Source organism: Siniperca chuatsi, linkage group LG21 (genome assembly GCF_020085105.1).
Source record: "Siniperca chuatsi isolate FFG_IHB_CAS linkage group LG21, ASM2008510v1, whole genome shotgun sequence".
In the NCBI taxonomy this organism is placed as follows: domain Eukaryota; kingdom Metazoa; phylum Chordata; class Actinopteri; order Centrarchiformes; family Sinipercidae; genus Siniperca; species Siniperca chuatsi.
The window spans coordinates 21,389,934-21,415,338 of NC_058062.1; the positions used below are offsets into that span (position 1 = coordinate 21,389,934).

General features: G+C 41.6%; 2 protein-coding genes across 5 annotated transcripts in view; one reads left to right on the plus strand and one right to left on the minus strand.

Annotated features, from left to right (window-relative positions):
- copz2 (COPI coat complex subunit zeta 2) overlaps positions 1–693 on the minus strand; it is a 30,167-nt gene extending 29,474 nt beyond the window's left edge. For 2 of the 4 annotated variants that reach the window (XR_006376288.1, XR_006376289.1), the window contains exon 1: positions 538–693. Coding sequence is in view for 2 of the 4 variants with exons in the window: in XM_044182124.1 (XP_044038059.1) it covers positions 538–555 (18 nt within the window). In the remaining 2 variants the exon portion in view is untranslated. The remainder of the gene's footprint in view (positions 1–537) is intronic. The other 2 variants (XM_044182124.1, XM_044182123.1) reach the window with 1 other exon arrangement.
- A 9,795-nt stretch (positions 694–10,488) lies between these two features.
- Positions 10,489–24,091, plus strand: praf2 (PRA1 domain family, member 2). The gene is given in 4 exon segments (XM_044182125.1): positions 10,489–10,543; positions 10,546–10,678; positions 18,834–19,051; positions 19,926–24,091. Coding segments are annotated over 4 exon segments (531 nt in total). The 5' UTR covers positions 10,489–10,503; the 3' UTR covers positions 20,066–24,091.
- Positions 24,092–25,405: the final 1,314 nt, after the last annotated feature.

The following is a 25,405-nucleotide window of genomic DNA, read 5'->3' on the forward strand; positions in this document are numbered from 1 at the left end:
TGGCTTATACAGTAGTAGCCTACTGTACTGTTGCGCTCTGCTCTGAACTGTTGATAAGTGGATAACAGCTGTGGCTCAACCAGTCAATTGTAATGGAGTTAACTTAACACCCTAATAAGTTCTCGCACTGTAAACAGCACAGACAAGCTGTAGCCTACTATTTTTACACGCATAGAAAGAAAAGAAACTGTGGCTTTTAAACGAGCAGGTTGCATGTTAAAACACTGTGATCAGATCAGGCCTGTGCGTCCACAATCACATAACATGACGGCCACAGTCAGGATCACACTCACATTAATGAATTCAAGAATAAATAAAATCTGTTTATGATTCATGAACAATCTGCAGCCAAGCCCCCCTCCTCCCCTCCCTCTTCTCCAGTATTGCTCACCACCGAAACTGCCATAATGCAACAAATGTCCCGCATGCTAATGAAAACAGTACAAATACTACATAAACTGCCAAGCACAAAACACCCTTCCACCCCAAACTAAAGGTGTAGGTTCCCGAGCCCGGTGAAACAGCGGACAGGCTCACCAGAGACGAGGAGTCCATCGCTGCCGCCGCCGCCGCCGCCGTGCTCGCTCGGTGTGTTGACGTGGACAGCTCTGAGCTGTCACACCGAGATCAGTGCTTCTTTTTTTCTTTTTTCTTTTTTTTTTTTTTTTTTTTTACGGAGCCGCCCGGGCGCGTTCCCGCTCCCGCAGAGTCTACAGCAAAGCGCGCTCCCGACACTCTTCCTCCTGTCGCTCTCTGGCCTTTCACAATAAAAGTCTTTGTGCGCCACAGTTTGCGGAGATGTTTGTATTGTATATGCTCATGATGTTAAACGATAAAGCTGTGATATTCTGTATTTTTCATATTTCAAATAATCCCATAAAAACACCAAAATCAACAACAAAAATACCTGTGTAGCCAAACCTGATACAGCCTAACAAATTATTAGTAGCCTATAATTAAAAACACATCACTGAGCCACACCAGTGCATTGAGTTCCTTCATTACAATGAACATGGGCACAGTTCATTTTTGATTCCATCCCATATACACCTGCTGTAAATGCTCACTAGCGTGTATTAATCCGCCTCCCAAAAATAGTCCTCAACAGATGTACTATTTCTTCCTAGGAAATTATTGAGCCTTTAAAAAAAATGAAACCACATATCTGTGAGATGTTTTTAAAGATTTCTGTCTTCAACAAGAACCAATGGCTTTGGGACTGAGAGCCACAGACAAGGTAGGGAGTGAGATGGACTAACACTTTGTTCATGTTGTTCTTGTCATAGAATTTGTTGACAGTAAGTAAAATATAGAATAACATCAGCCTTACCATTTAAAAGCAGTGCTTGAACTCTCAGCAGCCTGCAAAGCATGCACATGTAGCATGAACAAAAAAATCATTCATTTGAGGGTACAAATTACTCATTCCCAATACAAAATGCTAATAATAGCATGTATGAACTACACCCAGTTCATTCATTAGAAAGTGTAATAATAAGTAATGGTACTGGACAGAAATCCGACAAAGTCTGTTTCCCCCTCGAACAGCAAGGTTTAGGACTTTGGTTACATTATGGAAAAACGTCCCAAAGATTAGTGGTTGGGGTTATTCAAGGATTAAAATATTGTGCATTGACAAAATAACACCATATCCATTAATTGTTTTGTTTTCTGGCATTTCTTTATTATTAAGTGCAGAGTCAGCTATATCTGAGCTTTCAGAAAAATCTGTTTCCCAGTCATAATTAGGCTTGGAAGGTGATGTGAATGTTATTTACAAGTAGGAAACGTGTAATTACGATAACTCCAATATGACAAGAACGCGGCATAAGGCTGGTTAAGGACAGGAGAAATACAAATTGATGGGGAGGCTGACTTTGGCATAGCACGGTCCGTATAATTCTATCAGTTACATTTTCCATGTAAAAAATTAAAATTGGAAAAATTGAATCAATGTATAATTAAGATTTTGGAGTCGTTTTTCTAATTTTCAGACAATTTTTTATATGGAACATTGAACGGATAAGCGTTACACGGACCCAACACCACCACTCTGTAACAGTGAGTACTGACCCAATTCATAAGCCACTTTAGGGTTCATTTTGCCTCAAGATCACAACAGAGTGGCATTTGAGCTAACCAGAGGGCCATTTTGGCCAATCAGGGAGCACCTGGATCAAACAGAGTAGCACTCACGAAAGACTCATTTTGGGGGTACTTATGCTGCGATATTAGGGTGACAAGGAAGCATTGATTGGACCCACATGAGGAAATCAAATTCTGATGGCTGACATCAGGTCATGCTGCACTGTTCTGAACCTGATGTGTTTATTTATGTTCTCTGGTATCACAAAGAGCTTTCACTCGTTTCACTGGAGATTACAAAAGAAGGTTACCAAATCATATACTGTATGTTGCTTATACAATCACTCATAATATTGCTTAGGATGACATAAAGGACATAAAGACCTGGATGACCTGCAACTTTCTGATGTTAAACTGTGACAAAACTGAAGTTATTGTACTTGGTCCCAAACACCTCCGAGACAAATTATCTAAAGATATAGTTACTCTAGATGGCATTGCCCTGGCCTCCAGCAGCACCATAAGGAACCTCAGAGTTATCTTTGATCAGGATTTATCCTTTAACTCCCACATGAGACAAACTTCAAGGACTGCCTTTTTTCACCTACGTAATATTGCAAAAATCAGGCACATCCTGTCTCAATATGATGCCGAAAAATGAGTGCATTTGTTACTTCTAGGCTGGACTACTGCAATTCCTTATTATCCAGCTGCCCGAATAAGTCCTTTAAGACTCTCCAGTTGATCCAGAATGCCGCGGCACGTGTACAAAAACTAGGAAAAGAGATCATATCTCTCCAATACTAGCTTCTCTGCACTGGCTCCCTGTAAAATTTAGAAAATAATTTAAAATCCTTCTCCTCACCTACAAATCTCTTAATGGTCAGGCACCATCATATCTTAAAGATCTCATAATACCATATTACCCGACTAGAACACTGCGCTCCCAGGTTGCAGGGTTACTTGTGGTTCCTAGAGAGAGAGCCAGAGCCTTCAGTTATCAAGCTCCTCTTCTGTGGAATCAGGTCCCAGTTTGGGTTCGGGAGGCAGACACCATCTCCACATTTAAGAGTAGGCTTAAGACTTTCCTCTTTGATAAAGCTTATAGTTAGGGCTGGCTCAGGCAATTCCTGAACCATCCCTTAGTCATGCTGCTATAGGCCTAGACTGCCGGGAGACTTCACATGATGCGCCTCTTTCCTCTCTCCTTCTCTCTCTCTCCATCTGTATGCATTTTTATCCGATTACTGCATGTTACTAACTCAACATCTTCTCTCTCCCGTAGTTCTGTGCTTTCTCGTTTCTCTCCTCTCTCCTTCTGTCGCTTTCAGCAGGTATTTCTGCCTCCGGAGCTGCAGAGTCTGGATCTGTGGTTGTGGGCCACCTGCTGCCCCCATGTTCCTGCTCGACAACTGCTACTACAGTTGTTGTTATTGGCTACTGATGCTGACATTATTCTTCCTAAAGCTGTAATTCCTATTATTACTAATTTATTAATATTAACACTACAATTACTATCCTACTATATATATATATGTAAAAAAACAATTCTACATGGTCTTTGCATTGTGCCTCCCTAACCCTATCCCCTTCCCCCAAACCCCTCCTCTCTCTCTCTCTTCCAAAACCTAACACGGATGGCCACCCACCATTGAGTCTGGTTCTGTCCAAGGTTTTTGCCTCTTAAAAGGAAGTTTTTTCTTGCCACTGTCGCCAAATGCTTGCTCATGGTGGGATTTGTTGGGTCTCTGTATTTAATATTATAAACATTACAGTCTAGACCTGCTCTATAGGAAAAGCGCAATGAGATAACTTCTGTTTTGAATTGGCGCTATATAAATAAAATTGAATTGAATTGAATTTCTTGACATTTATAGAAAAAATGGGAGCCAAGAATGTAACCCCATATTGTTTCTAAACTTTTGAATTGTTTTGTTGTTGTGTGTTTGTCTGTCTGTCTGTTTGCTTTTTTTGTTTTGTTTGTTTATGTGCCTTTCCTCTTTGCAAGTGTGACAAATGTCTGACTCAAATTTAGTGATACAGTTCTGGTGGGCAGGTGGACTGAGTGGGTAATTGGGATTAGATCGGATACAGTGTACTGTTTGTATATTGTGAAAATAAAATAAAAAGACCTTGATGAAAAAATCTTTAAAAAAAGAAACCACACCAGCCTAAAGGAACTGAACCAGACAGAATTTGTTTGTACTGAACCAAACAGGTTAGATTTGAAAGCATCTTTAGTATGGATCAAGCTGCTAAAAGACTGGATCCTATCATTTCTGTAGTGCAGATTGATACCATTCTTCAGAGCCTTCCTGCCTGTTTTTAACAAAAACTTTCTGTTAAAGTATTTGAAGTCTCAAGCCCAATCCAAGATAACCTTGATGACATCATCAGCCATAGATGACATAATTAGACACTGTAATAACTGTTTTTACAGGCTGAGTAATCGTGTAGGCAAATGAACATGATCATGGATATTAATAATGATAATGTCACAAAAACGAAAATTACACAACATGTAATATTACTGTTACGGACAGAAGGGCAGGTGACACTGAGGTGGAGACAAATGTAGTTTTTATTGAACACAGCAATGAGCACACAGTAAACTGGTAAGTGATGGGTGATGGAGCAGTCTGGAATAATGAGTGGAGTACTGATACCGTCCTTTGTAGAATGGGGTTAGAGATTGGGAACCGGAGCCACACACACTGGAGACAGGTACACTCACGACTGGATGAAGGAACACTGGAGTGGAAGCGCACACTGGCGTAGGAAAGGGAAGGAGTCCAAAAGGCTTCTATCATCGATGGGGAGTGTCCTTAGTATTAACGAGACCGGACAACTGACTGAGGTGAGTAGTGTCCCTTTATACTAGTGGTGATGAGGTGCTGATGGGGAGCAGGTGTGTGGTTAGTACTCTGGTGAGGGAGTGCGCTATGATTGCACGGCCCGCTCCTGAGGGCCGAGGATCCCGACGCCATGGTGGTCATCCTCTTCTGCAGGTTGAGTCGGATGGGCAGTGTGAAAGGCGTCGAGCAGAGAGGGGTCAAGGATGTCGTGTCTGGGTACCCACGAGCGCTCCTCAGGACAGCAGCCCTCCCAGTCCACCAGGTATTCTAGTAGACCACCACGGTGCGGGGAGTCCAAGATCTCGTACACTGCTCCGTCATCCAGGATGAGAGGAAGGGGGGGTTCCCCTGCAGCGCCACGCTCTGTGGAAACAGGAACAGAAGGTTGGTGAGGTTTGAGGAGTGAAACATGAAAAGTAGGGTGAATTCTGTACTATGGTGGCAGTTGGAGCTGATACATGACCGGGTTGATTTGCTTGATGATGGTGAAGTGACCAATGAATCTGGGACTGAGCTTTTTGCAGGGCAGGCACATCCTGATGTTCCAGGTCGACAGCCAGACCTTCTGACTGGGTTGGTAGGTGGGAGCAGTGGAACGTCTCAGGTTGGCTGTTAGTCTGCGCCTGCAAAGTGCTTGTTGCAGCTGGTGATGAGCTACATCCCAGACCCTCTTGCTCTCTCTATATGCGCTGCGGAGGTCCAACTTGGTGTAGACAGTGGCACCGCGGAGCTGTTCCAATGCTGCTGGGACGAGGGGAAGAGGATAGTGGAACTTGACGGTGATCCGGTTGAGACCCTGGTAGTCCACACAAGGCCACAAGCCTCCATCCTTCTTGGCCACGAAGAAAAAGCTGGACGCCGCAGGGGAAGTAGAAGGCCGGATATAACCCTGAGCTAACGCCTCCTCAATATATACTCCTCCATGGCTCTTTGCTCTGGAATGGACAGAGGGTAGATCTTTCCACGGGGCACTGGCTCACTCGGTAGCAGGTCTATGGTGCAATCGCATGGTCAGTGTGGTGGCAGTTTGGCCGCTCTCTTAGGGCAGAACACATCGCGGAAGGAGGCGTAGCAGGGTGGAATATCCACAGACTGTTTCTCTCACGGACTCTTTTATGGATATGGTGTAGACAGGAAGTGTCTGGAGGCAAGGAGTAGATGGTTGGGGTAGGCGAGGGAAACAGTCTGGGAAACAGGAGTTGCCCCACTTCAGCACTTCACCAGTGGTCCAGGAGATGATGGGGTTATATTGTTCCAACCATGGGTGCCCTAAGATCACCTCAGCGGTAGAACCCTCCAGAACCCAGAGATGTTGCTGTTCCTCATGCAATAATCTTACCCGGATGTTAACAGGACCAGCACATACAAGGACACGTGCGCGGCTGAGTGGTCTGCCTGTCACGACGTGGATCTGGTAGACGGATGGCGTGGTGGTGGTCTTGAGGTTGAGCTGGTGGCAGAGGGCCCAAGAGATGAAGTTACCAGCTGACCTGGAGTTGATGAGGGCATGTACTGGGATGGATACAGCGGGAGTAATGAGTGTTACCACAGTGGAGAGGGGCTTCATATTCTTAAATGAGGGAAGGATGGCGCTCACCATAGGCTGAAGAGAGCGGATGGGACAGGAAGTTATGGCATGCCCAGCAGCTCCACAGTACAGACACAAGCAGCGGGACAGCTGCCTCCGCCGCTCAGCGGGGGTGAGTCTGTTATTTTCCAGCTGCATGGGTTCATGATCTGGTTCCTCAGGGTGGTTGATCTCTGGCTGGCGGAGGGATGGTGTGGATGATGACTGGCCCTAGTGTTCCTCCATACACACCTGCATACGGGTGGCAACTGATAGATAGTTGGATGAACCACTCGAGGCCGATGGTATCCTCGTATGTGGCGAGATGCAGCTGTACCCTGGGATCCAATCCCTGACGGAAGGTGGTGATTAGGGACTGCTTGTCCATCCACTGGCAGCCGCGAGAGTCCGGAATTTCAGGGCATAGTCGTTTATTGATCTGGAGCCCTGCTTACGATGGTAGAGGCATTCTCCTGCAGATGAGTCTCCAGCCGGTCTTCCGAACATCACTTTGAAGTGGGAAATTAAGTTTGTCAGGGACTGAGTCACAGGTCTATTCTATGCCCATATCGTCTCGGCCTATTGTAGAGTGCGTCTGTGGAGCTGAGAAATGATGAACGCTACCTTGGACTGATCATCAGGGTAAGGTGCGGCTGCATCTCCAGGACCAGCGAACACTGCAGGATGAAGCTGTTGCAGGATGAAGCCGTTGAAGGGCGCTGGTTTTGGGACTGGTGTACACTGGAGGTGACGGCGGCGGATGTGGAAGTGATGGCTGCTGGCGGTGTGGCAGAGAGCCCACGGCGAAGGAGATCCACCAGCTCCTGGAAAGGGTCAGTGGTACTCATGCTGGTTGTCCTATGGTGCGGTCCGGTCTTCTGTTACGGACAGAAGGGCAGGAGACACCGAGGTGGAGACAGATGTAGTTTTTATTTAACACAGCAATGAGCACACAGTAAGCTGGTAAGTGATGGGTGATGGAGAAATCTGTAACGAGTGGAGTACTGATACCGTCCTTTGTAGAATGGGGTTGGAGATTGGGAACAGGAGCCACACATACTGGAGACAGCACTGGAACACTGGAGTGGAAGCGCACACTGGCATAGGAAAGGGAAGGAGTCCAAAAGGCTTCTATCATCAATGGGGAGAGTCCTTAGTATAAACAAGACCGGACAACTGGCTGAGGTGAGTAGTGTGCTTTTATACTAGTGGTGATGAGGTGCTGATGGGGAGCAGGTGTGTGGTTAGTACTCTGGTGAGGGAGTGCGCTGTGATTGGATGACCGTGGAGCCTGGCTGACATCAGGTTATGCTGCACTGTTCTGAACCTGATGCGTTTATTTATGTTCTCTGGTATCACAAAGAGCTTTCACTCGTTTCACTGGAGACTACAAATGATGGTTACCAAATCTTATACTGTATGTTGCTTATACAAATCACTCATAATATTGCTTCCTTCCAACAAGGTCTAAAGCACACCGACCATTTGAAAATAAATTCATGCTTTTATTGTTACTCCTCTTGCCTTTACGCTTCAGAGCCACCAAATGATGAATCTAGCTTATGTAAGTATTTTAACAATCTTGACATCCCCAGAATAGATCCGGAGCTGACTGCTGAGCTAGAGGATGATATCTCCATTGAAGAGGTCGTAGAAGCGATTAGGAGTATGCAAAGCGACAAATCTCCAGGGCATGATGGCTTTCCATCTGAATTCTTTCAAATATTGTCAGAAACACTTGCCCTCTTTTTCCCTCAGTTTCAAGGAGTCACTTTTATATTAAATACATTTGGCAAAATGTCTGGCTATAAAACAAACCTTCACAAAAGTGAGTCAATGCCAATCAACATAACTGCCAAGAACATCGCCTTTAATTCGACTCCTTTTAAAATCAGTACAAAAAAGTTAAAGTATCTGGGAATCTGGATTATATATAATTATAAAGACCTCTACAGGGATAACTTCATGCCCTTGATAGCTTTTCTGAAACAAGGCATTGAATGTTGGAATTTGCTGCCCCTCTCTCTGAGTGGACAATCAGGTGTGTGGTTAGTACTCTGGTGAGGGAGTGCGCTGTGATTGGATGACCGTGGAGACTGGCATGTCCGTGACAATTATGGCTGCAGTCATTTTATTTTGTCGCTTCTCTTGAGATTATGGGAAGCCCTGTATGGAGCCCCCTAAAGGTAACAGCGAGAATTTTTTTGAGGACTACTTTTGCATTCCCTCACAATATGTTTTGCGTTACCTCGCAATATAAGGCATGGTGCTATATGTGTGTATAGCAACAGGCCTTCTATCAAAACTTGTTTCAGCATTAGGTTAATTTAATTTGTTTTGTGCAAAGAACAGAGAACCCTGTGCAAAAATGCAAAAAGCTTTCCAACTTATGTTGGTCTGCATTCCTGATGTATCACTGCAAGTGGTTCAATGTTGTCTGCTCTTTCTGTGACAGAACCACAGACTGTGTTTGCAGCATTTCAGTCACTTTCTTGTTTGTAGCTTTTTTGACTCATACAAAAACATCACATTAGCTTTATGAGGTAGATTCAACTGCACATCTGTAATTACACCTCTGGAGACATCAACTTTTCCTCAGTGAAACCCCTCTGGGGTACGGTACAGTACAGTACAGAGTACAGTACAGAGTAGAGTAAATGTTCACGAATGAAACCGTCAGCATCCTGCAGATTACCGTACTGCTTTCTTCTGGAGAGACCTCTTGATCTAAGAATTTATCAAGTTAACTTTCACTACTTACATAATGCATGCCTGTTGAGCAGTAGTACTATATCAGCATACTTAATGCCATTCAAAGTAAAATTCAATGAGCTAATGTACTGGGGTGTTGCGCTGGGAGCAGCTGAGCGGAAACAGACATATGGCCCAGAAGGAATGGAAGAAAAAAGTATTGTGAGGTAACGCAAAACATATTGCGAGGGAATGTAAAGGTAGTCCTCAAAAATATTCTCGCCGTGATCTTTTGGGGGCCCAATACCACTGACAGGTTTGGTTTTCTGAACAATTTGTTTTCTGAAACTCTTTTGAGTTCCCTCGCAATATTTTGCTTTGCCTCGCAATATGTTTTGCGCAATATGTTTTGCCTCGCATATTGAGGCGATATTCTGATCCATAGAGAAAGGCTGAGCTGTAGCCTATTATGATATAGGCTAATGTATTATGTAGTAGGCCTCCGCTGGTTGTGACCACAGCGCTTTCTTGGCTAATGTTAATAGGAGGAGTAAAGAATAATCACAGTACAGCTAACGTAGCCATAGCATCATAGATTCAACAACAACTGCATCCATAGTCGTAGCAATAACCAGCTTCACCCAGCACAGCCAGGCAGAGCAACAGCAGCTGTGCTCATGGTGGCTGTATGTCGGAGACCTTTGAAAGGACTAATGCATCATGGAAAGTGTCATATCATCTCTCCTTTCTGTGGTATCTGCAGAGCGTTTCCCTAAACTGGCAGTGTATTATAAATGGACTGGACCAACACACAAACTGTTGGCTCAGGGGGGAATGAAAAAGATATTAACGTAAAAATTGTCACAAGTTAGCTATGTTGTCATCTTGGGATAACAGATGACAAAATAAATGTTTTCTCATGATAAGATAATAAACTTGCGATCAAGAGTAAACCGTATTTGGAAAAATACTGACCACGGCCGTTCTAGCTTTCATTTATTAAAGACTAGATGTGATTAGCCTATATAAAATAACATTGAAAAAAATCGAATCAGAAAGTCAGGGTAAGGTGACCTGTATAGCTATAGTATACTGCATTAATCGGTTCTATTGTGAATTCATTGCAAGACATAGTAGTAAAAATATCATAGTAACATTTCCCCCGTTCCTGCGTGACCGAAAGCGCATTCTCGATGCTCGGGCACGCGCCTGGCCAGAAACTGAGCGACTGACACATCCCCCTTGCGTTCGCCCCCGTTTTCGCGTTGCATTCTGGGAAATCGAGTTTATTGTCGTTTAGGTAAGATGGCAGGCGTGCAGCTGCCACCCTTCCGGAGCCTGGATGATTTCCTCCTTCGGCCCGGTTCGCCGTGCCCGATGTGCGCGACCTGGACCGCTGGAACAACCGCATCATCAACAACCTGCTGTACTACCAGAGCAATTATTTCCTGTCCGCGGTGGTCCTCCTGCTCATAGTGGGGTAAGTTTCATTATAGCCCCCCACCCCCCATTCTCTTTTTCTCGCTTATAGCGAATATTGAAAATCTGCAGTAAACACTGTGGAATTATGTGATATTTTTTCTATACTTATATTGTCTTTGCATTTATAGCAGCGAGAGTGAGTCGTCTCACACACATAGTTTGACAGATGAGAGATCAGACTATAAGTTTGAGCTGACTGATGAAGATCAGAGTGAAAACAAATTTGTCTCCACACCTCTCTCTGTCTGTTGCATATGTTCCGTCTCTGATTAGAAGAAGACAGCAGATCTTCATCATCTCTTACCATGGAGGGTAAGAGGGGAGGCTGTCAGTCAGTTAAAAGGAAGGCCACCCAATTTAAGAATTTACATAATTTTTATGTCTGTTATATCCTTAAACTCAGATGTGACTAGGATCTAGGTCTGAGGTTGTGGAGCCATAAGATTCTATTCAATTCAATTCAATTTATTTATATAGCGCCAATTCATAACAGAAGTTATCTCATTGCACTTTTCCTATAGAGCAGGTCTAGACCATACTCTTTATAATATTATTTACAGAGACCCAACAAATCCCACCATGAGCAAGCACTTGGCAACAGTGGCAAGGAAAAACTTCATTTTAAGAGGCAGAAACCTCGAGCAGAACCAGAGTCAATGGTGGGTGGCCATCCGCTGCTGTCGTGTTAGGTTTTGAGAGAGAGAGAGAGAGAGAGAGAGAGAGAGAGAGAGAGAGAGAGACGTTTTTGAGATAGAGGCAGAGAGAGACAGAGAGAGAGAAAGACAGAGAAAGAGGTTTAGAAAGAGGTTGAGAGAGAGAGAGAGAGGTTTTTTTGGGGGGAGGCGGAGCACAATGCAAATACCACCTAGAATTTTAAAATAATAATAATGTAATGGTAGTGGTAATATTTATATTGATATATTAATAATAATAGGAATGACAGTCATAGGAATAATAATGACAGTAATAGTGACAGAGCCAATGACAACAACTGTAGTAGCAGTTGTCGAGCAGGAACACAGGGGCAGCAAGTGGCCCACAACCAGACATCCAGTCTCTGCAGCTCCGGAGGTAGAAATACCTGCTGAGAGTGACAGGAGGAGAGAGGAGAGAAACGAGAAAGCACAAAACTATGGGAGAGAGCAGATGTCGAGTTAGTAACATGCAGTAATGGGATAAAAATGCATACAGATGGAGAGAGAGAGAAGGAGAGAGGAAAGAGGTGCATAATAGGAAGTCTTCTGGCAGTCCTATAGGCAGGCCTATAGCAGCATAATTAAGGGATGATTCAGGACTCACCCAAGCCAGCCCTGACTATAAGCTTTATCAGAGAGTAAAGTCTTTAACCTACTCTTAAATGTGGAGATGTGGACTGAAGGCTCTGGCTCCCATTCTACTTTTGGAGACTCTAGGAACCACAAGTAACCCTGCATTCTGGGAGTGCAGTGTTCTAGTGGGGTAATAGGGTATTATGAGCTCTTTAAGATATGATGGTGCCTGACTATTAAGAGCTTTGTAGGTGAGGAGAAGGATTTTAAATTCTTTTCTGGGAGGCAGTGCTGAGAAACTTATATTGGAGAAATATGATCTCTTTTCCTAGTTCTTATCAGTACACATGCACACAGCATTCTGGATCAATTGGAGACTCTTAAAGGACTTATTCAGGCAGCCTGATAATAAGGAATTGCAATAATCCAACCTAGAAGTAACAAATTCATGAACTAGTTTTTCGGCATCATTTTGAGACAGGATGTGCCTGATTTTTGCAATGTTGCGCAGGTGAAAAAAGGCAGTCTTTGAAGTTTGCTTTATGTGGGAGTTAAAGTATAAATCCTGATCAAAGATAACTCAGAGTTTCCTTACGGTGCTGCTGGAGACCAGGGCAATGCCATCTAGAGCAACTATATCTTTAGATAATGTGCCTCGGAGGTGTTTGGTGCCAAGAACAATAACTTCAGTTTTGTCAGAGTTTAACATCAGAAAATTGCAGGTCATCCTGGTCTTTATGTCCTTAAGATATGCTTGAAGTTTAGTTAACTGGTTAGTTTCATCTGGCTTGATAGATATAATTGGGTATCATGTGCATAACAATGAAAGTTTATGGAGTGTTTCCTAATTATATTGGCTAAAGGAAGCAAATATAATTGTGGAAGCACATATATTGTGCCGAAGACGTCGCGTCCCAGTTGCTCCGAGGACTACAGACCAGTGGCACTGACCTCCCACATAATGAAGACCCTGGAGAGACTGGTGCTGGAACAGCTGCGGCCCATGGTCAGACCCCTCCTAGACCCCCTTCAGTTCGCCTACCAGCCCCGGCTGGGAGTTGAGGATGCCATCATCTTCCTGCTTAACCACATCCACACCCACCTGGACAAGCCGGCAAACATGGTGAGGATCATGTTTTTTGACTTCTCCAGTGCTTTCAACACCATCTGGCCAGCCCTGCTGGGTGAAAAGCTGGCAGCGATGCAGGAGGATGCCCCCCTCGTGTCCTGGATTGTGGACTAACTGGCAGACCACAGCACGTGCGCCTGCAGCATTGTGTGTCGGACAGCGTGGTCAGCAACACTGGGGCCCCTCAGGGGACTGTCCTCTCTCCCTTCCTCTTCACCATCTACACCGCGGACTTCAGCTACCACACAGAGTCCTGCCACCTTCAGAAGTTTTCTGATGACTCTGCTGTGGTGGGATGTATCAGCGGTGGTGATGAGTCTGAGTACAGGGCTGTGGTGGGGAACTTTGTCTCATGGTGTGAGCAGAACCATCTGCAGCTCAATGCGACAAAGTCTAAGGAGCTGGTTGTGGATCTACGGAGGGCCAAGGCACCAGTGACCCCGGTTTCCATCCAGGGGGTCAGTGTGGACATTGTAGAGGATTACAAGTACCTGGGAGTACACATGGACAATAAACTGGACTGGGCTAAGAACACTCAAGCTGTTTACAGGAAGGGCCAGAGCTGCTTCTATTTTCTGAGAAGGCTGAGGTCCTTCAACATCTGCCGGACAATGCTGAAGATGTTTTATGAGTCTGTGGTGGTCAGTGCTATCCTGTATGCTGTTGCATGCTGGGGCAGCAGGTTGAGGGTAGCGGACGCTAACAGACTCAACAAACTGATCCGTAAGGCCAGTCACATTGTGGGGGTGGAGCTGGACTCTCTGTCGGTGGTGTCAGAGAGGAGGATGCTGGCCAAACTACATGCCATCTTGGACATTGTCTCCCACCCACTCCATGACGTGCTGGTCAAACAAAGGAGTACCTTCAGCGGAAGACTCATCCCCCCAAAAAACACCACAGAGCACCACAGGAACTCATTCCTGTCTGTGGCCATCAAGCTCTTTAACTCCTCCCTCTAAGTGTCTGTATGACCCTAAGTCATTAAACTGGACATTGGATCATTACATCCCTGCAATACTTGACATAATTGTGCAATATTCTGTGTAATACTCCTGTGCAATATTTTAGTTTAAAATTCCCTATTTATTGATATTGATATTACTCATACCTCTATACTGCTGTGCAATATCCTCCATCTCATTATAACCTTAATAAGCTACACTTAACTTGACAATTCATGCACTATTACCTTAGACCGTATTATTTTCATCAACCGGTAAACCCACTTGGTACTTCACATTTATTTTATTTTATACTTATACCCACTTGGTACTTAATTTATTTTCTGACCTGTATTATAGTGGGGGTTTTTTTACGTAAAGGCGAGCTGCTGTAACAAAAGAGTTTCCCCCCAGGGATCAATAAAGTATTTCTGATTCTGATTCTGATAAGGTGACTAGAATCGGTCCAAGCACAGAACCTTGTGGAACTCCATGACTAACTTTGGCGTGCACAGAGGACTCATCGTTAACATGTACAAACTGAAATCGATCTGATAGATAGGATTTAAACCAGCTTAGTGTGGTTCCTTTAATGCCAATTGAATGTTCCAGTCTCTGTAATTGGATGTGATGGTCAATGTTGTCCAATGCAGCTGTAAGATCTAACAAGAAAAGTAAGAGACAAGTCCATTGTCTGATGCAACTAAAAGGTAATTTGTAATTTTCACCAGTGCTGTCTCTGTGCTATGATGCACTCTAAATCCTGACTGAAAATCCTCAAATAAACTACTGTTATAGTATACTGAGATACTGATTAAGTTGTCACATCAAAATTAAATATATATTCTACCACTACGAAGAGACTCCAACCAGAATTTAAACCCAATCTGAGTGGAACAACCTACAGTAATCTTCCAGATCTACGGAGTCAGACACCTGAGCCTGTATTTATCAAACATCTAAAAATTACACTTACCCTAACATAAAATGATGATGATTCATAAATGTGAGAAATTTCAATTTACTCCCCACTATATAGTAAACTGTAGTCTGTTACATTAACTGTAGTGAATGAGTGAACAAGGGAGTGATTTGGGACACAGCCCAAAACCAACAATGTGTTCATCTGCATCTCAGTACTGTACAATTTCTCTATCATGTCATTGGTTGCTACTGAACATGTAAATCTTTAAAAAATACCTCATAAATACACAGTTTCATTTTTAAAGGGCAACTTCTGCAATTTTCAACTTGATTCATATGGTTCTAGTGTGGGGAGTACGTGTATATCAATGACATCAATGACAACTTCCCTCTGTCTTCCCTGTATTAAAATATCCCTCTGCTTCCAGCTGCAAAAAAAACGCCTCATCTGGCGGAACGCAGAAACCTGCTTTGGACTACAAACTGTATTTCCTCTTTCTTTATAGGCCTGTTATCAAAGGCGGTCAAAGGGGAGTCTCCAAACTCAGGGGCCAAAACTATTGGTTCACCACATTGTTTTCTCACTAGATAAGGAAAACCTGACACTAAAATACCAGTGTATTTTGGAAAAAACTAGTTTGATTTTATAATGTTCGAATCAGATATTCGGCACTACTGTAACAAAGCTGAATATAGAGCTATGGGCAGATGCACACCGATGGATACAGAATTGAAATAGCTGCACTGCAACAAACTTCACTGTACTCAGTTTCTTTTTTATTGATTTATTTATTTTTGGGATGAAGTTGCTTATTGCACTGAGGATGAAGGAGCCCAGCAAGTTTTGAGCCTCATATTGATAGGGGGGTGCTGGAAGCATATTTCTGTATCTCTAAATCAAAGGGGATAAAACAAAGCTAGCGGGACTAAATAGACAGTCGAACATCATGTAAGTGCAATGTTGGGACTCCACAGATAAATTTGTGTGATTTTAACTGAACTTTTGTTAGGAAAGCATTTGAACATTACATTCCAAAATCCCGAGAGCCATTGAACACAGCATTCCAGCTCCTATTGGTCAGTCTGACCTGTGACCCGTGATGTCACCACCAAAAGGGGTCAGCGACCACTGTTCTATTTCTTTTCTCTGCTCTTCTCTCTACGCCCGGATCTGATGGTTCGCTGAACCTCGGCGTGGTTTGCTCGTCTCCAGCACTGCTGCTCAGCAACAGCTGTTACCGCCTTGTAATCTACTCAGAGCAGAAACACCGAACCGAACTCTCTCTCTCTTACAGCGCTGCATAAGATTTCTGCAACAAAGTTTAGCGCCAATGGCTACCACACACAGTCTGCCAGCTAACTTTAAGAACTGACTGAGGAAAACCACAGACAGAGAGATCGGGTCCTCCGAACTCTCTCTCTCTTACAGCGCTGCGTATGATTTCTGCAACAAAGTTTAGCGCCAATGGCTACCACACACAGTCTGCCAGCTAACTTTAAGAACTGACTTTGAGGAAAACCACAGACAGAGAGATCGGGTCCTCCATCTGCTCAATGGACTGCAGAACACGGTTTTCTTCAATCGGAACCAACGTTCTTCCCTGCCTGGCTCATCCAACGGGACTGCCAGATAATCACAGCAACTTTAAAGCAACTTCTTCCTTTACAGACTGGTAACGTAACCATCGAACATATAACAGGGCATAACATAGCATAGCAGAGTACACGGCTAAGCACAGGACTGTGTTACTTTTGTGAATGAATACTTATGTGTTTATTTGGTTCAGTGAGTGTTATTTTTGTGATGTGTTTTCACTGTTATTTTGGTAGCCACATGTTAGTGATGTTCACACAGACACAGGGTCTCACATGCAACTAACTATCCTCTTTCTAACCTGGCACTGTTTATCCTACACAGTTCACACATCCACCTCAATTTGGCCCTTTTACAGAGCCACACTCTTTAACATACATGGCATGGTCACCATTTTGAGTTAGAGTTCTTTTGCTTGCCACCATTTTGAATTAACTTTCTTTGTCTTTCATGCAGTCTCAGCAATAGCTGCCATTTTGGATCCAAGCAGCCATCTTGGATCACCCACCTACACACACAAACACACACACACACACACACACCCTTTGTTTTGTTGTTTAGAGTATAATTATGCTGGTTTCTTTAATGTTGCACAAGAGTGAATAATTTGCCAACCTCTTCTATGTTGAACTCCAAATCCTTCAACCTACTAGCTATTGATGGTAATTCTGGTTATAGTTATTAACAGTTATTAACAGTTATTATTTACATTCTCCATCGCCTGCATGTTACTACATCAGGAACACACTAGCTCTGCCCCTTTTATGCTCTTACTGTCATGTGTTTAAATGCTTATATGTTGGTGTTAACTCTTTTCAGACAGTATGAACTGACAGCATATCTACGGAGTGTGTTCTACAAGGACAAATACTTCACTGCAGTCAAATTGGAGCAAAGTTTTTATTCTCTGATGCACAACATGCACTTTAAAAGAGCAGTTAGTCTCACATTCCACAATTTGTACTGTTTAAGCACAGGAGAGAGCAAGCAGAATTGTAATGGTAAATGGACTGTACTTGTATAGTGCCTTTCTAGTCTTCCGACCACTCAAAGTGCTTCACACACTACATATCATATTCACCCCATATTCATACACTGATGGCAGTGAAACTAACTAATCATTCACATACACTCACACACCAAAGGCACAGCCCTCGGGAGCAATTTGGGGTTCAGTGTCTTGCCTAAGGACACATGTGTTATTATAATAAATCTTGATCCAGGGTGTCTACACACTACTGTATGTTGGTTTTCTTAGCTCTTTAAAAACACAACATCACCTGATTGTAGTTTTATTTTTGGTAAATACAATGCTTTGGCTACAATTACACTCATGCATGATAACACAACATAAAGTTCTTAGTCCTTATTGTCACCTGGTCAGTTTTAATTGGGGTGTTACTAAATTACTAATTTACTACTAAGAAAAGGATTTTCACCAGGTGAACATGCGCATGAGATGGTCTATTAAAAACAGAACACAAGATAATTTATACTAACAAAACACATGGATTCATTTGCCACATTTTCTTTAAAGATATAAGAGGAATCATTTATATGCAAATTATCTTAAAAAACAACCATAGCACATACTATAACATTACAATTACAAACAAGACTGAAGAGGGTAACTATAAATGTGTATAACGATAAAAAGTGGTTCCCTTTGAAGCATAAATAAAATGAATATCCAATAAAGCATCACGTAACCATTACTTGGCTATTTAGCTTATTCACAAAAGTCTCTTTGTTTCTTTTTTTCCTTCTGGGAGTTGGGTGGAAAGGGTACCTGTTCCAGATCGACCTGTGACCAGATTCACTTTTGGTGATCGCCTGAGTGTGTCGGTGGTTGCCTGTAGTAATGGCAGAAGTTGAAAACAGGAGGAGGAAGCGTTGCGGTCTTCATGAAATGCTTTTTGTCTTAATTTAATTAAATTTCCAATACATTCCCTTTGGTTCTTTTTCGTCTTAGCTGTGTCAGTGAGTGAAATGGTGTCACCAGCAGGATTCCCTGGCCGCGCTTTGAATGTCGAAAAAAAAAAAAGATCAGCAGCATGTGAGATTCCATATCATTCCTGTCAGTAGAAAAAGAGCTATGGATTTGAACATGATACTTGTTAGTAGGATACTTTCATTTTTACTCCGTCTCTGCACATAGGATTAAAAGACAATAAGAAAAATATAGAATATCACCAGCACCCTTCTGCCATCTAAGCCTTGTCTCTACAACTATAGTTTTATGCCACCAGCTATTTCAAACACTTCCCGTGTTGGTAAATGTCTCTTTTCTCTCTCAGGTATTTCCACCCCTTCCAGTTGTTTGTCGGGGCGATTGTGGTCATCTTGTTGTTCCTGGGCTTCGTCTGGGCTGCTGAGAACCAAGCTGCCATTCGCCGTTTCCGTAGAAACCACCCATCAATCGCTGTATTCACCATTCTTTTGGGGAGTTACCTCTTCATATCTGTGCTGGGAGGCGTGGCCGTGTTCCTGTTTGGGATAGCCTTCCCTATACTGAGTGAGACAGGAACACACACACACACACACACACACACACACACACACACACACACACACACACACACACACACACACACACACATCTATGTTCCACCAAGTTTACCCACTTGCCTGAAGACACTAGTTTTGGGCACCAGCCCAGTAAGCACATAAAACTGGGCAGCAGATTTTCTTTATATTTACTTTATATTTTACATATTGGTAAAGAGTCAGTTCACCCATTTTTTCATCACAGTCAATAAAACTCAACACTTCACAACAAAAGCCTATCTGAATGGGAGGGATTATGCCCTTTGAGCCAATGGAAGGCTTTTATTGTGAAACACCTGTGCAGAAAATGTTGAGTTTAATTGACAATGGCTGAACGGCAGTTGAAAAAACAGCAAAGTGGAAGCAATTGGAAATAATTACTGACTGAAAAATGAGAAATTTCTGTTAGAGAAGAGAAACTGAGAGCAGCAGAATGGTGAGTTTAACATGACTGTTGTACTGTTGGAATTAGTGCTGTGTAAATGTACATCATACTGAATTTATCAAACAAACAAGTAAACATTTGCATTAACAGCAAATTAAAACGAGCAGGTCACAAAACAGGGAGCCTCTTAAAAATATGATGAAATATACTTGTAAAACAGGAAAATGTTAAATTAAAGGTCTGTCTTTAGTATAAACTCAGATTAAGGCCTGGTTCTCACTGCAGTTGAGGTAAATCCAGGCCTGGTCAGTATTTGAGAATTTACAGTACTTTGAGACAGAGTAAATTGTGTCAGTTCAGTTAACCTTAATGAACTTAATGAATGCTGGCAAGTTAGCTAGCTAACTTGCCAGCATTTTATTCCTTCATCCCTCTGTGTCTCTCGCTCCTTTTACAGTGGTTCTGGTCCATGCATCAGTGAGGCTGCGCAGCCTGAAGAACAAGCTGGAGAACAAACTGGAGAGCATCGGTCTGAAGAGGACACCCATGGGACTCCTGTTAGAGGCCCTGGGACAGGAACAGGAGGCTGGATCCTAGAGAGACAGAGGTGGAGGAGATGTTCAGGGATGGGGGATAGTTTGGGTACCATCTGAGGGAAATGACAAGAGAAATTGATATGAAGTGGGTGGGACATGGGAAGAGGAGAGGAAAACAGGAGGACAGAATTACTGCAGGACGAGAGGAAGAATAAAAAATTAAGTAGAAAGAAAGAGTCAGGAACAAAAAGGGTGGTTTGGTTTGTTATAAAATTAACTAATCTGAAGTCAACAGAGAAAGGACCATTCTGTGGTCGAGTGGGGAAAGGACAGATGAAATGCATAGAAATCATCATAACAAACAAATGATCGAATCATCCTTGATCTTTTTTACCTTGCACTTTAAGCACACATTGTTTTGTTTCATTTATTTTGACATGATACGTTTTTGTCTTTGTGTCATAGCCATATGGGCATATTCACATTGAGCATTGATATGATTTGTGATATGTTCTGCACCCTTGATTCATAGTCTATCTATACATTGACTTGCTCTCTATTTCTGTCTCAGTGATTCGTACTCTACCAATGCGCTCTTATCTAAAGATTGATCTATGCCTACGGAGCTATGATGGTGATAATGTCAAAATTATGCAAGTCGTTACATTCTACAACAATTGTATTTGAAAAGGTTTAATATTGAAAAAGTTGTAATGTTGCTGTGCTCCAGCTGATGCTTCAAAACACATTCAGTTATGGACTTACACGTCATGTTATTGGTATTATTTCAGTATCCTTTCAATAAGCACTTTGAGAATAAAGTGCTTATTGTTAACTAAAAAACTTAAGGCCATCCATATCTCTCATTTGACACATTAAAGCTGACTGACCTGTTTCAAATTTAATAATTTAATACTACAATGGAGTAATCAAATCTTCAAACTTTGTTCTTTAAACATTATGACTTAATTCTGCTAATCTTACAACTTTCTTTCTTATAAAAGTACACATTTTATAACTTTTAAATATTCTGACTTTATTTTATTAAAATGTTTTCTTGTAAAGATACAAATTATCTTATAATGTTATTACTTTTTAATGTAAAAACACAACTTTATTCTTGAAATATTCATATTTTGCTCATAAATTACAACTTTACTCCCACAATTTTACTAACCTTTTTTTTCTCAAATTACAGCTGTATCTTAAAATTACAACTTTATTTTGACTATTTTTTTCCTGAAATCTTAAAAATTTTTCCTCCTCACAGTGGCCCTTATCACTCATCATACAGAGCTACCCAATTTCCATCAGTATTTTCTCCCAGCTATGGCACCCCCTTCAGCGTCTCAGTACACACTTCATACGCACCACAGTAGAAAACCAAAGTATTGATACTATACCATAGATGTGGTAGTTGTAGTAGTACTAATTTGCCTTTTCATTCTCTCACCATAGCAAGTGTAAAGAGAAACAAAATATTATTCATGTGGAACCACAGTGTGACATGCAAGTAAATATGTCCAAACTGTAAATACAGAGCAAAACAACAAGTACAACAAAGTACTACTGTACCTACCAAAATATCTAACAGGTCCATTATGGCATCAGACCACTACAAATGTTGTGGAAATGTAAACATGTATAAGATTTATGTATGTGTTCTAGCTACTTCCCTCCAATGTCTTAATTTGAAAAGGATCAATCTCATTTTTATCCATTTTGTCAATTCATGAAAGAGGTTAATCCATCTCTCTTGAATTGTTTGGCGAAGGTGAAGCAGTCTTCCTTATTTCAAGATTTTGTCACTAAAATCTCTGAGCAGTCTTGGAAATAAAAGGCTTCACCCACAAGGCTGCCCATTATTATCCACTGCTGGTCAGTGGGATTTGCCCAATCCTCCAGTGGGAGAAGCTCTGCTGGAGCAAATGAATAGCTTTGAGTTTACCCTTAATTTCATTGTAATCAATCCTTGTTAAAGTTTTTTGGTGTTGGGGCCCACACTCTTGGTAACTGTAGTTTTCTCCTTTGCTCTCTTTTTAGCCAAGCTGGCAATGTGGTTCTAGGGAGGGCAATGTTTTGTCGATCAGTCTACTACTACGATTTTAGTGATCCCGTCTTCTAGCGCCACCATTAAATCAAAGTTTTCAATTATCCAATGAAATATCTCAATGTCTACAAGATGGATTGGCACAAAATTTCTAGCCTTATCATCAGGTCAATATTTCCATTTGTCCAATATTTTGGTTTATGACTAAATAGAGCAGAATTCCTGATGTCATGTCTTGGTCAGCCTGTGTTCCACTATAGCTTCTGTAACTCAATGCAATTTCAATAAGAGGGTTTCTTTCAGCAGTCTTTATGAAAACTGCACTCGCTATTAGAAGATTAAGTCACAAGTAATTTGCTAGCATACAAAAATCTACAGCTCCCATTCAAATTTACCAGTGCAGGTACTTATGTCAACTTGGTTTCTTCCATATCCATAATATCCACTACTGCTCTCTTCTAGCATATTTTTTAATGTAATAACAGCTAGGGTTGTTTTCCCACTACCCTTATCCAGACATATGGAGTGATGAGTGGATTTTTTGTAATTTGCATTATTTTGTCTAACAGAACCTGGAAGTTCCAGTTTCACTTGAGCTCTATATACCTGTAAAACTAATGACATTTTCATCAAGCCTCAGCTGTACTGTGTTTAACGCTATCAAATGTTAGCTTACTAACATGCTAAACTAAGATAGTGAACACACCTAACATTAGCTCCTAAATATGAACATGTTAGCATTGTCATTGTGAGAATGTTAGCGTTCTGACATTAGCATTTAGCTCAAAGCACTGCTGTGCCTAAATACAGCCTCATAGAGCCACTAGCGTTGCTGTATGACTCTTAGTCTTAAGATAATAGAGTGTCTGATACCTAACCAGTATTAAAAATGGGATTTAAACCCTTGCTTCCATTTTATAAACCTTAAAATGTTAGACCACTTCAGACACCACTGTTGGTTGTCCAGCCTTGTAACATACAGTACATGATTGGTTCCCTGTTTTGAAGACCTAATGTAGGACAGATGTTCTTTGAAGAAAGATAAAAAAGACACTCTTAAAACACTATGAAGGAACAGTTTTATAGCAAAACATTTTATACAAGAAAAGCTGAGTGAAGGTACAAATTGAAAGCTATTTTATTGTATACTAGCTGTCTGTTGTGGGGACTGTGCATTGTGTTTCTTTGTTTAAACCTAACATAAAGACATGGGAAACCTGTTCTAAACACCTGTATGTGGTAACCTACCTCTGCATCCCGTATTCAAGAAACTCCTTCTGTGTTATTTTCATTCCTTGGAAGGTTTCACAGAGTCTTCAATTCTTCCTGTTTAATCGAAGTTTGTGAAACTGGCTGCAAGAAGGTTTATTCCACTATAACATGTCTTTCTGTCCAAAGTATTCTTAAGATGCCAGATTTTGCTTTTATGTGTTCATTTTTGATTATTAAGCATATTGTTGACTATTGAAGACTTTGTTAGCGTCAGTGTCTTGCAGAAACAAATAACCCTGATGGTTTGATTTTCTTAGTGTGTATGTGCCATGTGTATGTGCCATTGTAGTTTTGATATTTGGCCTGTACAATTATGTTTTAGACATTTAGCTCATGTACTTATCTAGAGCCACATGACAGTGGGCAGTAACAGTCTGGAAGCAGGGAACATGGCTGTAATGGAGCTTGAACATGTGACCCTTCTGTTTCATGTTTCTCTAGCTGCTAGAGAAGCCTGCCCTATTAGTGGTTTGTCTTGGCCTTGCATCACTAAAGACAAGACAGGAAAAAACACTTACTGAGCAGAAAGAAAAGCTTTTTGGTCTACTTTGTAACTCTTAAGCTGAGAGAACATTTCTGCATGTATGTGCACATATAACACATTTTACAAGTGATGACTCTGAATGTTCAGTGTTGCCTTCTATTCAGCTAAATGTTTGAATTTTGATTCACCAACACCATGTCTTTGACTGTTTTGCCAAAAGCTGGTAATTACATTTATTTAAAACTTATTCTTTTCTAAATAAAAAAGAATGCTGTCCTGCAGTGTGTATGGACTATCTATCTACCTAGCTGCTAGCTAAAGCCAAAGCGCAGGAACTACACATTTACCCCCCATTGAGTTTAGATCAAAATATTTTTTTGAAGTCTTACCTTATAAAAATTATTTCTGTAAAACCAGATGTGACTGCAGTAACTCTGTCACACAAAAACAGCCTACTAGACAGCTAAAGCATCAGAGCCATATCAAGTCAAAGCCAGCAGGTGAGATAGCTAAAGCTAAAACAAAATTTACTTTTTGATTTTTCCTTAACTGTTATCTGTAAATGAAAAATATCCTTTTTAAATCATCTTGGAAATTCAGTTTGTCATTCTACATACTTAAATGAGGCATTAGCTAAATCCAAACATGATGGAGACAAACCCAGCTAAACTCTAGTTTATTAGCAGAGTAGCAGTGACCACTATGCCATCCTTTGACTCTAGTGGAATTCTAGCCAAAGTTTGTGCCACTCATATTACCATTATTCTTGAGTCACAGTGCTGAGCATCTCTGAGAGAGTTTGTCTGACAAAGAATTACCCAGCAACCTTTGAAAAACCCAGAAGATCGTTTCCCAACATTTAGCACACTTTTTCCTAATGCAAACAAAAGTAATGACATATCTCCTTGCTTAATTTGTACAATGTGAACCAAAATTTAAAAATGAATTATCAGTTATACTGGTATATATTGATTATTGTTAGTTTCCAGTATTTTGTACATACAAAATAACATGCTAATATTTTGCAAGGGCATGTGTTTTCCAGCTACCTGGATTAGGAAATAGGTTAGAAAAAGTTGTATAGTGGATGAAATGTTTTTTTTCCCATCCAGATAGTTAGGAAATACCTTCAGAATAGCGAACAGTAAACTGTTTTTCAAATATCTCCAGCGCTCGAATGTAATTGTAATACAGGGGCTAGTGGAATTTATGCAATGTGTTTAAACTGTAAATTAATTTATTATATTGATTTCAATATAAACAACAATAGTGGATGGACAGACACGTAGCAAAACAGAGATAAATTTAATTCCTATGAACAATAAACTGTACATAATCAAAATAAAGTTTATTTTCAGACTGGTTAAAAGGGTCAAAAAAGTCTACTAGGCTCTATCCATTGTAATTAAGAAGGCCAGACAGACCTCTGATTCAATTATTTTCTGACCACAGCATGAGCCAGCATTTGGCGACAACGGCAAGGAAAAACTTCCTTTAAGAGGGCAGAAACCTTGGACAGAACCAGACTCAATGGTGGGCGGCTATCCGCCGCTGCCGTGTTAGGTTTTGAGAGAGAGAGAGAGAGAGAGAGAGAG